The sequence below is a fragment of the Bos grunniens genome, chromosome 6, assembly GCF_055505025.1.
Source record: "Bos grunniens cultivar Pamir isolate PY7600 chromosome 6, Bosgru_T2T1.0, whole genome shotgun sequence".
NCBI lineage: Eukaryota > Metazoa > Chordata > Mammalia > Artiodactyla > Bovidae > Bos > Bos grunniens.
Window position 1 is genome coordinate 58,766,638 of NC_141170.1, and position 14,053 is coordinate 58,780,690.

The window sequence follows — 14,053 nt, forward strand, 5'->3', positions numbered from 1 at the left end:
TACTAAGAACCAGGATGAGTTTTGTTGTTGGAAAAAATTAAAGACAATTACTTTTAGTGGCTTTGTAACTCATGTACAGCCTGGGGTAAGGACCAGCTAGTTTAAAAGTGTGTGGGTTGATATTTTGGGGAGCTCTGTTTAGTCATTTTTCCTGTCTCTGATTGCACCCCTTTGTAATTAAATTTCCTCCGGCATCAACCTCCCCTAATAAACCAAACACCTGAAGCTGCTACTTAGCACACTTCCAAGAGACCGTCACAGCGTAACACATAGATTCCAGCTCCTTCTTTCAAATGCTTGCCTACCTAGAAATGAAAGGTGACTGGGGTTCTTTCAAGCTCTTTACTTTCTATTGTATTTAGCCGATTTTTCTATTGTATTTAGCCAATTGACAGTGTTGTGAACGTTTCCGGTGCACAGCAAAGCGACCCAGCCACACACACACGTGTATCCATGAAAGGTGGAGGGGATTTTGATTGATGGCCCCAGTGTCTGGCAGAAGAAGCGGCTGTTCTTACAGAATGATTGTCACAGTCACCTCTAGAAACGCAGGATGTTATGTGTATGTGGGAACCTTTGAGAAAGATGTGTTGTTTTCTTCCCTGTAGTAGATTTTCCAACACCAAAGACTGAGCTGGTCCAGAAGTTCCACGTGCAGTATTTGGGCATGCTACCAGTGGACAGACCGGTCGGTATGTGAAACCTTCACTGTCTTTCCACCTGGCAAGTGTTTGGTGTTCAGCCTCCCATGAGGGTGGCGTCTGCTGTTTCACTCCTTTGCCTTGTCTTGAACCACACTCTCACACCGTCCCCAGCTAGAGCACACAACAGTCCTGGTCAAAAGAGCAGCACAGGGCTTTCCTGGTGGCTCAGTGGTAAAGAATTCACCTGCCAGTGCTGGAGACACAGGTTTGATCCCTGGTCCAGGAAGATCCCACATGCTGCAGAGCAAAATAAAATTATAACAAAAGAACAGGACAGACTAAACTCCTTCGACTCATGGTCCCAGAATATAGGGACTTGAATGAAGAGGACCTGATTTCTCATTCACCCAGCAGTTCAGAGATGCATAAGCCAGGGCTGTGGAAGGGCCCCGTGCTTCTGAATCAGAGCATCTGTCTCAGGCTGGGGCATCTGCTTCAGTCCTTGTCAAGTGCTGGGCAGGGACGGGGGCTGAGGGAGCCCTCATGCTTTCCCATCAAGGTGTGTCCCAGAAGTACACCCAGCATCAGCAGTCAGCTGCATTTCATAGGTGGGATTTAGTTGCTTAGCCATACCAAGCTGGAAGGAATCTGGGAGATGTCACCTTTTTCTGGATAACAAAGGCTATGGAGAAATCAGGACCCTCACGTACTGCTGGGGTGAATGTAGAATGGCGTGGCTGCCCTAGAAATCAGTCTGGCAACTCCTCAGAAGTTAAATGTAGTAGTATCATTTGACCCAGCAGTTTTTACTCCTGGACATATAACCAAGTGAAATGAAAACATCTGTCCACATGAAATGCCTCGTACAGGAGTGTTCACAGCAGCATCATTCATAATAGTCAAAAAGTAGAAACAGCCCAGATGTCCATCAGCTGAAGAATGAATAAAAACCACTTTTATACAGTGGTGATTATTTGGCAATAAAAGGAATGAAGTATTAGACTTGTTGCAGCATGGCTGAACCTTGAAGACATCATGCTAAATGAAAGAAGCCAATTATAAAAGACTGTACCCTTTATAATTCCATTTATATGAAATGTGTCCAGAGCAGGCAGATCTCTAAAGATAGGACTGAAAGGCTGGAGGCAATGAAGGGTGACTCCTGAAAGGTGTGGGGTTTCTTTTAGGGAATGATAAAAATGTTCTAAAACTATGGTGATGGTTGCACAATTCTGAATATATTAGACACCACTGAAGTTTGTACTTTACATGAGTAAATTGTATGGTATGTGAATTAGATCGCAATGAAGTTGTTATACCACCCACCAAAAATAGCTGTGGGAACACTCAGCCAGAGGGCCCCATTGAGCAACACATACTCTTCATATCCAGGGGCCATCTGAACTTGGCCTTACTTAAGTAACAAGGCACAATAAAAGATGATCAGGGTAATCTGGCAGAGGCTGGCTTCTGTTGGACCCCCCCACCCCCTCCCGCCTTTTCAAGGTTCCTTACTTAGAAAAAAGGTAGCAGCATTTGAGTAATGTTTCTACACTTGGAGCTGGGAATCTTGGGAGAGACAGTCTGGTTAGACAGGACATCACACACTACATCTCTGGAAGTTCTCATGACCCTTTTTTCTATTGAAAACACTTGCATTTCTTTTCTTTTGAGCCGTGAAATGCTCAAATGAAACGTCTGGGGCTACAAAAAAAATGTCTGGGCATAGCTGCTACTGGGTGATTTGGATCCATATTTGAGAGTCAGGAATAGCTTTAGGGCCTTTTTCAATTATCCCTTCCATCCACAGGAATGGACACCCTGAACAATGCCATAGAAAGTCTTATGACCTCCTCTAGCAAGGAGGAGTGGCCGTCAGTGAACATGAACGTGGCCGATGCTACTGTGACTGTCATCAGTGAGAAGGTGAGAAGGGTGGCAGATACAGTTGGCCTGTCTGGGATACAGTGCAGTTTCGCATACGATAAGCTTCTGTGAAACTCAGGCACATGCCAAGGCTTGGCCTCTCGGGAGCTGTGCTTGCTTGTGATTAAAATAACTTACATGAAAAAAAAAGAAAACTGCCCTTTGTGTCTGTATCTATGCACACACCTCAGAGGATTCTGTTCTGGTGCTCCTCATTCTTCCTTTGCCCAGGAGATTGGAATCATTTGCTAGAGGTGACTGTATGATGTTAGCAGTAACTCGCTAATGGGGCTTGGTTTTCTGACCACTCTCCAGGCTCCAGTATTGACTGGGCTCTGTTACCTGGGGCTGGGGTGCAGTAGGTGCGTCTGCTGTAGAAAGGTCCTGTGGTAGCAGGGGTCACTGGTCATCTGGAGAGAGGCCAGCATTAACCTCAGACACAAATTATCTCAACTTTGTGGTTGAGAAAACTGAGGCACAGAGAGGTTAAGCAACTGCCACCAGGCACACAGCTATGTTGGGGTCCTTTAATGGACCGGGACCTGGTGCTCCGGAGGTGACGATAAGAAAGTGAGAGAGAGAAAGAGGCGGATATTCCCTGGTTTACGCAGAGAACCAATAAAGTCCTTGACACAGGACTTGCGTCTCTCACGGAGGCACAGGGCACCTTCTCGAGAGAGTCTTAGAAGCCCAGGCAGGAGAGTGAGCAAGATGGGTCTCTGCGCTCCAGAGAATCAGCTGAGGATGGAGAGAAAGAAAGAAAGACACGGGCACCCAAGCTCTGATGGAGCAAAGGTGCTTTAATGATTTCTCTGTGAGTATATAAAGGCTGTGGTACAAGAAGTTTCTTTCGCCAATGATAAAGATCAGAAAACCAAATGTACAGCAGCTGTTACCAAGGGAACAAGGGATTAATGGTCACAAGGTCAGGAGACAATCCATATCTCAAGAAAGGGGATCAAGACTAAGCAGTTTTGTCGTAAAGAGAATGTTTACTAAAGGAGACTCAAGCCTGTCTCACACAACGACCTCAGTTCCTGGGAGCAGCGTGCTGTTCTGCTTAAAAAGAAACAAAGGACTTGTGAGAAACAGCACGTAGGAGTCCTCCTGTTAAACATTCCCTGACACAGCTAGAAGCAGCAGGGTCAGTTTTCCATTCTGCCTCTGTGAGGCACCTGTCATGGAAAGACAGCTCGCCTTCACACCCAGTTCAGTTTCTGAAGATGCTCACTGAGCCTGCAGGCCTGCCCCGCTGGGTATTCTTCAAGTCTGCAACACGGGGTGCCTTTTCCTACCCCAGCACCTTACAGGCGCCGCTCCCTTTGGCCTACCCAGATCTCAACATAAATGTCTTTCTTCCAAGAAAGCTTCCCACCTCTCAGACCAGCTTAGTTTGCCTGTTAAGCAGTCCCACAGCACCTGAGTGAATATTTCATAAGTCCAGATGTTCATGAGCCAAAAGTCAACATTCTGGATGTATTTACTAATTTTCACAAATTACAAATGGCTGTTGCAGAGGATATAGTGTTCATTAGAATGAGTTCCGAACATTTCTTAACTCAGCATCATATGGATATCAGTTTGTGAAAAAGAAAAAAAAGGCATTTGGTAACTTTTTGTTTTACATAGTTTTAGACAGAAATACGATTCAGTGGTTCCCTGGTGGCTCAGATGGTAAAGAATCTACCTTCGATGCAGGAGACCAGGGTTCAGTCCCTAGATCAGGAAGATCACTTGGAGAAAGGAAAGGCCACCCACTCCAGTATTCCTGCCTGGAGAATTCTGTGGACAGAGGAGCCTGGCGGGCTACAGTCAGTGGGGTTGCAAAGAGTCAGACACGACTGAGCAGCTAACACTTATGATTCAATGTGCTGTTGAGTTGGGGAAGACCTGGGTGGAAAGAGATCCCGTGAATCCTTTCCTCTTGGTGCTCTGGGGTTTCTAGTGGGTTTGCCAGGGCAAGTGGATTCTGAGCCACTGTATGGGCAGTACATAAAAAGTGTACATGGCATTGTTCCTACCCATAGTGAAGTCACAGGCTTGGAGTGGACTGGACAGAGACCAAAACACTCATACCTGGTTGCCGCGTGGTTCAGAGTAGACTCAATGTCAGAATGAGGCACCCACAGCAGTGAGGCCTCTCCAGACACATTTAGAAACTTCCCTTGCTAGAAAAATACAAGTCCTTTCTAAATTCAGGCTGGCTGTATATTTTTAAAGACCATTTCCTCTGTGCAGCCACTGTAAGCCAATTCTATGACTTATGGTCCAAATGTGTCTGTGACTGTGGCTGGGCTACTGAACAGGGTCTCTTGCAGAATGAAGAGGAGATCCTGGTGGAGTGTCGGGTGCGATTCCTGTCCTTCATGGGCGTCGGGAAGGACGTGCACACGTTTGCCTTCATCATGGATACTGGGAACCAGCACTTCGAGTGCCACGTTTTCTGGTGTGAGCCTAATGCCGGTAACGTGTCGGAGGCGGTGCAGGCTGCCTGCATGGTGAGTAAGCCCACTGTGGGGGTTCCACCCTCAGGCCCTTGCTTTTGTCTGATATGCCATAAATTAGAGTAGAATTTCTGACTTAAAAGAAGCTGAGTCTAAGCTCTCAAGTAAGGCCTTGCTGTGTGACACCCTCATTCCTGTAGACGGAATCAATCGTGATAAGCAGTTTGCTGTCTTAAGAGGGCAGGACACCCGGAAGCAGCAGGAGTGGCTGGAGCCAAGTTCTTCTTAGAGACTCCAGGAACACTGAAAACGATGACCTTCAAAGCCATAAATCTGAGGATTCTCAGTTCTTGATCCCTAATTTCAGTGTGTGATCAGGAGATGCTGGTCATGTGTGAATTGGTGCCATTTTTGGAACCAAATGCACCAGGGAATTCCTTCGTGGCTCAGACAGTAAAAGCATCTGCCTGCAGTGCGGGAGACCTGGGTTCGATCCCTGGGTCAGGAAGATCCCCTGGAGAAGGAAATGGCAACCCACTCCAGTACTCTTGCCTTGAAAATTCCATGAATGGAGCAGCCTGGTGGGCTACAGTTCATGGAGTCTCAAAGAATCAGACACGACTGAGCTCCTTCACTTTCTTTCTTTCTTTTCTTGGAACCAAATCTAATTTTTTTTAATTCAGTGTATCAAATGGTCTTTATTTTAGGTAGTTGGTCTAAGTGCATTGTTCTTGTTTATATCTGTGAACTCTATTCTCACCACAGCCCTGTTAGGTAGTTCTTTTATTTATAACAAAATTGAGGCTCAGAGGACAGCACGCTACTGGGGTGCTTGCTTATTTGTTTGGGATGGGGGCAGGCCCCAGGACAGACTTGTTAAGTGACAGAGCCTGTGTTTGCCCCCAAGTCTGGATGGAGGAGTGACCCAGAGGAAGAAGAGGGCCCTGAAAATAGCTCGCTCCTAAAGTTTAAAGTGAAGGAGTAGCTGGAAGCATGCCGTTGGGGCACTTGGTCATTTGGAAAAGGGCCAGCCCCAGGGCAGCATTGGTAAGTGACAAAGCCTGTGTTCACCCCCAGGTCTCCAGGCAATAAAGCCAGTGCTTCTTTACCACATATATGATTTCAAATGATCCAATCCACAAATATCGTTTGAGCTCCTGTTACTCCAGCCACTGGAAAAGTTCTAGTAAGGAGGAGGGAACTGTTTGAAGGAGGCATCCAAACCTAGGCTGCATGGTGTATTCTGCAGCAGCAGGTGGGGTAGGTGGAAGGAGGTGTGGTCCATGTCACGAAGGGCCTGGGATCTCATGCCAGGGTGTTACTTTCAGCAGAGTTTGTTAAGCAGGAGAGTGAATAGACCATCCTCCAAAAGAGAGAAGAAAACAAAGTGGAGGAGGGTTAAAAGGATGCGGCTGAGGTGGGGAGATCACCAGGGGGCCAGGGGAGAGTTGCATCTAAACCAGGAGTGGCAGTGGGACAAGACAGAAGCAGGTGACGGAGAATCACCTGGCTGGCAACAAGGAATGCGGAATCTGAAGCACCTGCCCAGAGTCAGTGGTGCCCCACTCCAGCACTCTTGCCTGGAAAATCCCACGGACGGAGGAGCCTGGTGGGCTGCAGTCCATGGGGTTGCACAGAGTCGGACACGACTGATCAACTTCCCTTTCACTTTTCACTTTCCTGCATTGGAGAAGGAAATGGCAACCCACTCCAGTGTTCTTGCCTGGAGAATCCCAGGGACGGGGGAGCCTGGTGGGCTGCCATCTATGGGGTCGCACAGAGTCAGACACGACTGAAGCGACTTAGCAGCAGCAGCAGCACTTCCCTTAACTCAGTCCACCGTTTGTGGGCTGCACTCTGGGAAGTTCAAGTAGGACTAAGATGTGATCCTTGTACTGTGGAGTTTGGGACTGTGGGGAGATGCAAAAACCGACTTTCTGTTATGGTGTAGAAAGTGCTCTAAGGGTAAGACTGCACTGGATGGAGGAGTGACCTGGAGGAGGAAAGGGGCCCTGAAGAAAGGTTGCTCGTCAAGTCTGAGGTGAAGGAGTAGCTGGAAGTACGCCGTCGGGGCTCTTACTCATTTGTTTGGGATGGGGGAGAGCCACACGGTTTTGAGGCTGAGGGAAATGAGCCAGCAAAGAGCCAGCAAAGCCGGATTGAAACGGGTGTCATATTTGTTGTTGGGCCAAGGTCTTGGTGGAAGTTGAAGATCCTGGAGCTGGGCTTAGCCTGCCGATTGGGTTAAAGTGACTTTGAGACCTGCCGGAAGATGCCAGGAGTCCAGGAACAGGTGGAGCTGGCTGGGGGCAGTGGAGGGCGTTCTCTGTTTCTTTACAGACAAGCACGTTGCTAGGTTAAGAAGGGGAAAGGAAGGGGTGGCTGGACAGAGAGGCAGAGGTGGACGCCTCTGAAAACAGAGGGCAGGAGGGGAAGGCGCTCTGCGCTGTGCACTTGTTATGTGGCTTCATCCCCACCATGGTCCTTTGTCAGAGAACAGTTTCCCCTCGTGTTCTGTGGGGCCAGGATTCTACCTCAAATCCACCTGCATATAAAGAACCAGGGCCCAGTGGAGGGGGCCGGGGCAGTAGAGGAGTTGAGATGAACCTCCTGACTGGACATAGGGAGCTGAGATGGGATGAAGGGACTGTGTGGAGAAAACAGAAAATGGGAGAATCCAGCTAAGCAAAAATGGATGGTAACTCTTGTGTGTGTGTGTGAAATTATAAACAAATCGTAACAGATGATTTTAGTCATAAAATGAATGGCTTTTAGCCTTAATTATACATTTTCAATGCTGATGACAATTAAATAATTAGCTTTATCACTGGTTATAGTTTGTTCTGATTCCAAGACTCATTGTCTCTTCTCTAGAAATAATTTCTACTCATTTACTATTTTAATTGTATGAGGGCCACCAGCTAAAGTGACTCAGCCAATCTAGTGTAAGACATTAGGGATAAACCTTTCTTTATACTCTGTATCCAGCATTTCTAACTTGGTCTCTTTCCTCTTGATTCAAATCTTCATGGTTCCCCATCTGAAATATCTATGTGTGAATGCATGCAATCTGAAATGTCTCTGGCATTAACACATTCTGAATTTACTTTTTTGCAGCTGAGTGGTAGATGGAGGCCCAGTTGAAAATACTTTGATGAGAGGGAGAGGGGTCCTCTTAATGAAATGCATCAGGCATAACTTTGACTCTTCACTGGATATAACATAACACTAGAAACTCCCCATCCAGTGTCCCATGTTGCCATACCTGCCGTTTATAAAACTGTGCTTTGAAGTGTGTACTTCTGATTGTGATGCAAACCTAGAAACTTACTTTACACACAGGAGACGTGATAAATTGTTTTTCATATGACTGGGTTGAAAGGGGCTAATTTTGTAGCCTGCGGGCTATGACAGAGCATTGTGACAAGAGTCTCGCTGTAGGAAAGTTCATGCTCCTCAGAAACATCAACCTGTTGCACAGTTGTTCTGAGGAGCCTATTAATATTTAAGTAGATTTTTAAGAATCACCTTAAAGTGCTTGGATTTTAAAGTGCTGGGATTAGAGGGGGAAAATTGATACATTTTAACCTTCTAATCTAATTTTGAAGAACTAGTTATCTTTTCATTGATTCAAAAACAGGTCGATTGTGTTTTTATATTTCTGAAGGATAGACCCTGTCCTTGGTACCAGTGCTAAGGTATTTTTAAAAATTAATCTATTAAGGTTAATGTATCCTGAAATCTTAATACATAATTTTTTTAAGTTAAAGCAGGAAACAGGAATGGGAACAAACATTTATGAATGCCTTCTGTTTTGCTAGGCCTCTTTTAAAAGGCATTCTGCAAGTATGTCTTAATTGTAATACTGTCTTTTAAGGTCCCCATTCTTCGCCCATTTAACAAATGAAGAAAAGGAGGCTCAGCGAGATTTAATAACTTGCCCGGGGCCATACAGTTCACGCATGGTAGCACCAGATTCGAACCCTGCCCTTTCTACTACTCTGCTTCTCAATTAGCATGAGCACCCCTTCATTACCTGCCTGAGGAAACCGTTCATACTCTCCCAATCCTTCTTCTTTTTCATCAACTCATTCTTTGACTAGGAGGTGTATTAATCACAGCCTATCAATACAGAGAACTTAAAGAATTTAAAACACTCTACATTAAGGAAAAAACTAATAAACTTTTGGATTCATGTTTAGGAGCTAGGTTGTGAACCTTTGGGAGTAAATATATTGACGAATTAAAATCACATTAAACAAGAAGGAATGATACATTATTAACCACCATAAAACTTTTTTTGTTTTCAGTTACGATACCAGAAGTGCTTGGTAGCCAGGCCACCTTCACAGAAAGTTCGACCGCCTCCCCCGCCAGCAGACTCTGTGACCAGAAGAGTCACAACCAATGTAAAACGAGGGGTCTTATCCCTCATTGACACTTTGAAACAGAAACGCCCTGTCACAGAAACGCCATAGCTGCATATGCGAAAGGACTCTGTACCATTTACTGAAGGTTGAATAGCTACACTAAAGAAGAGGAGCTGATCTCTGGCCTTCCATTCAGTTGCTGATGCTTTGTCTTCAGAGAATTTATCCTTAACCAAACAGTGTTAGACAAGCATGTTCTCTCGTCTTGCCACCATCGTGTGATATGAAAAGAAGCATGACTAATTTTTTTTGCTGTTGGTAAGTTACATCATGAGCAGTGGAAGGTCCCTTTCTTATTGTAAATATCGTAAACATTACGTAATTTCACACACACACACACACACACACACACACACACACACGGGGAAGAACGTGGCCACATCCCTCCCAGTGAAGATGCTGAATCCTTGGAGTGAATGACACCTGAGTTAGTTTCACTGTCTTCTTGACTGGATCTGTCACAAGCAACTTTTAAGTCCTACAGCACTTTGCTCTGTTTTCAGCATTGGATTAGACACTGCATACTGGATACCATTGAATTGCTATAAAAATTGGATGACGAATTTTTGTTTTAGTTTTTCATAAAATCGAACCTTTGGTTGACAAAACTGGCTGTTGGCATCAGAATAGAAACCAACTGGCAGCTTTCCTTGACGAGCTTCTTGACACATGGACACCATTTCATGTCTACAGCTGTTTGTGGGATATTGGGGGGAAAAAGTGAAGCTTCACAATTGAAAAGCTAAATTTCAGAAATTAAAATCGAACAAAAATAGCCTTTCTGTTTAGGTGGTTTTCAAACTGATTAAGAAAAAGAAAGAGATTTGCAAAATCAGGATGCATTTTGGGTGGGACATTATTTCAAACTTCTGCCTTATATTGTACAATGCAGCTATAGAATTACAGTTCACTATGGCCATTCTCTACATAAACAACATTAAAACGAAATAGTCCTCGTAAGCCTTTCATCCTTAATTTGATAATTAGCCAATATGCAATTTGGAGTTGAGGAAATACCATTTTCTATTTTAGATCTCCACCACCATGTCATGTTGTAGTCCCCATTCTAGGTAAACGTTCTGCTAGGATTCTACATCTAGCTCAGTCTTACCCTAATGCTTTTTGCCCAGAAAGCTGTCTGTCCATCATGTATTGTCCATGGCAACAAACTGCATTAAATTGAACCTTTCTGCATTTATGTGTTTAATATTAAAATTTGTTGAACTTTAGATATATTTTCACATTTATATTTTTTCCATTTATCTTCAAGATTTAAGAATTTCTTATCAGAGCAAAATATACATAGGAACAATGTACTATTTAACAGGTTTCCCAAAAATAGCACTTTCCTCTTTCTTTATCAATAGACAAGAGACTTAGATGTAAAGATACACAGATTTAGACTCTTGTTGATACTGTTTAAAAGAAGTCACTAAGAAGCTAAATCTAAACATGTTTTGTTTACTCTTCAGTGATAAAAATGATCATTTTATAGCATCATCCAGTTATAAAAGCAATGCTTTATGTTTATCTACTGCTATGTACTTGTCAGAATGGTTTCCACATTTTTATCATCACATTTGAGCCTTATGAGGTAGAGAAGGTAATAAACACATTTGAGAAATAAAAAAATATGAATTACAGGGGCTCAACCACCTAGCCTAAGACCTCAGGAAAGTGAGTGAGAAAGCCAGGACTAAAACTCATCACGCATCTCAACTCCCAGTTATTAAAGTTACGCTGCTTCCACGCAAGTCAGGAGGAGTCTTTTCAAACTTACTCTGAGCATATCCAGTTATTGTTGAGCAATCTTAAGATTCCCTGTATAAGCAGGGAAGTATGGCCAAATTACTTGTGCAGTAGAATTAAGTATAAAGCCAATGCCCTCTCTCAGTCCAGGACTGTTTTCCTGCATTGTGCCTCAGATGTGTTGTAAAGACAGGATTCTATGTGCAGCACAACCTGTTCAACCCACAGACTATCCAGAGATGATGTTACGTGTGGTACAAATATTCCTAATTCATGATACTTAGCCACCAGAGAACATGATGGAATGAGTAGGTGGCCTCCTGCCTCTGTTCTGTCTCAGAACTCTGGAGTCGTTTGCTAGCACCCTAGAGTTATGGCAAAAAAGATGCCACTCTAGAAATGAATTATACTTCTCACCAGCCTATATACTATTCTATGGAAGTTATCAATAACATCCTAAGAAATTACTTCATTAAAGAAATCCTTACTGTGCCCTTCAGAATTCAATCATGATGATTTTTCATCTTGACCTCCACAGTGAAACATTTTAGTGTGATAAACTTCAAAATTCTTAACTAGTGAGCCACTTTTATATTGGAAATCTCTACCAGAACCGCATTCATTTTTAAGGCATACGTTTGTTTTCAGGATCAAGAATACTGAGCTAGCTTTAAATAGCAAACTGATTTATATATGCAATTATAGGATGCATTAAGATGAATGATAGCCTTTACATACTGAAAACTTTACTGCAGATATTTTGTTTTAAAAATAGCTTTGCATAGTAAATGCAATTACTTTTGTAAAACTAATTATGTTAAGCCGTATGTTCAGACACTTTCTGCCATGGCCAAAAAGTATGTATGAGAGTGTGTGTGTATTTTCTGTGAAAGGATGCCAGTGTTTTACCTGATATTGTAGTGACACTTCAGTTATCTATGCATTCTTTGTATCTGTGATTCGGTAAACAGGCAGCCATGTTCACTATGCCTTGTATGTCTTATCATTTTTTTAATTAACCTGTTAAATACAGCTTAAAATATTTTTATTTTATTTATTCTATTTTTACTGAAATATACTGCATTATTGTGTTTAATGTATTATTATCTTTACTGGATATTATCTCTCAGTGTATCCAGGTCTAAGTAATCTCAGTGAACTATACATTGCCTCAAAGGTGGTTTTGTAATGATTTGTAGTCACATTTTTATTGGAATATGTAGAAGAAACGGCAAAATACTTACAAGTTTCTTTTTATTTTTTAAAAGCAGCTAGATAGACGCATACTTGCCACCTCATACGTGTGCTCCTTGGCCACATCAAGGGCAATAGCCAACATGCCTATGGCTAAAAACTTTACTTTGCAAACTTAAAGCACTGCTCGGTGCTTCATTTTTATATCCTTCACAACACGTGTGAACTCATCCAGAGACACACACATGTCCTCATGCCCTTTGTTTCCACCTGAATATATGATCAGCCATAGCTAATTGGGACCATTGTCTTTTGTTTATGTCTGTCTTACTGCATGAAGCAACACTAGACCCATTCTCATTAAAATAAGTTCTTGGTGATAAACTGTTGGCACTGCTACTTTTTAAAAAATGCCGCTTTTATGATTTTATGATGAACATTTGTACAAGTCGACACAAGGTCATTTACTAGAAGCCCTAAGTCTTTCCTCCTCTTCTTAGATGACACGCTCACTTCATAAGCATTGCAACACAAATTAAAGATTTCATTAACAATGTGAAAAACATTTCCCTAACTGATATTAGCACCACTTAACTAGTAAAAGCATTAGCTCTCTAGTTTGCCAGACTTCCTCTACCCAATACACAGCTAACATGTGTTACACAGCCTGTAAAATGAAGTTTAATTTATTTTAGCTTCAGAGAAAAGATACTGCACACATTTATCAATAAGAGCACTCCCTGCCATCCAGAGCAGCTTGTTTATCCCAAAAGAACATTTGGTTTTGCTTTTGGCCCCTTCTGCTGTTGACCACTTTTACACATTTTAAATGTAATATGTTGTGAGAATAAACTTAGCTGCGTAAAATGTTTGGCTCATTTATCTGACATCAGTTATACATATCCAGGCATAGCGATAAAAATCTCACGCCAGTCATTTTATTTTCAAATTATTCTTAAATTTAAAACCATTTTAGTAATGTAAGATTTTGCTTTGATTAGCTGTTGTATATTTCTACCTGGTAAGAACTAGAAAGTAACTTTAAATTTTGAATAACTCATCACACTGTCCTTATTTGTTACTCAGGAAGGACATCTGGCATTTTGGACTTGGAGGCCTAGTCACCAACTTGATGCTCGTGTATGCACTCTTTCTAGTATTAAGAGAGTCCATTTTTATTTTAAGACCCTGATGTCAAAGAATGAAAGAGTTGTACAGGCACTAAATCCAAAATGAAAAGTAACTGGAAAAACAGTATTTGAATCTGGTTTAACTGTTAGGCATATAGAAGAAGATAAATGGAATATAAAGTGTATAGCCATTTTTTTTGTTCATCTTGCATTTCCTTATCTTTTTATCTCAAAGGTAGTTATTCTTCAAAGAGCAAAATTTCAATTGGTTTCAGCTATTATACAGAGGTAAATAATTACAGGTTAAAAATCAATTTGCTATTGGGATATCTAAATACCAGTAATTTCATTATTTTAGTTTTTGCAGCATTTTTCTCTTAAGCTGAAGAAAGAAAAATGTCAGTGTAATCAGTGTTTTTCACTAGAATTCTAGCATATTGTTTTTATCCTAAGTATTTTTCCTTTTTTACTCTACCAAAATATTTAAACAATTGATCACGTCCTTCTAAGAAGATTCTAAAAGAAGAAAACCACAG

The 14,053-nt window shown here is 42.4% G+C and overlaps 1 protein-coding gene across 34 annotated transcripts in view; it reads left to right on the forward strand.

The window, feature by feature from the left end:
• APBB2 (amyloid beta precursor protein binding family B member 2) overlaps nt 1-13,254 on the forward strand; it is a 381,591-nt gene extending 368,337 nt beyond the window's left edge. For 28 of the 34 annotated variants that reach the window (XM_086405998.1, XM_086405977.1, XM_086405999.1 and 25 more), the window contains 4 exons: nt 609-692; nt 2,455-2,570; nt 4,889-5,068; nt 9,325-13,254. In XM_086405998.1, the coding sequence (XP_086262124.1) occupies nt 609-692; nt 2,455-2,570; nt 4,889-5,068; nt 9,325-9,492 (548 nt within the window). In that variant the 3' untranslated portion in view covers nt 9,493-13,254. The remainder of the gene's footprint in view (nt 1-608; nt 693-2,454; nt 2,571-4,888; nt 5,069-9,324) is intronic. The other 6 variants (XM_086405990.1, XM_086406007.1, XM_086405996.1 and 3 more) reach the window with 1 other exon arrangement.
• Nucleotides 13,255-14,053: the final 799 nt, after the last annotated feature.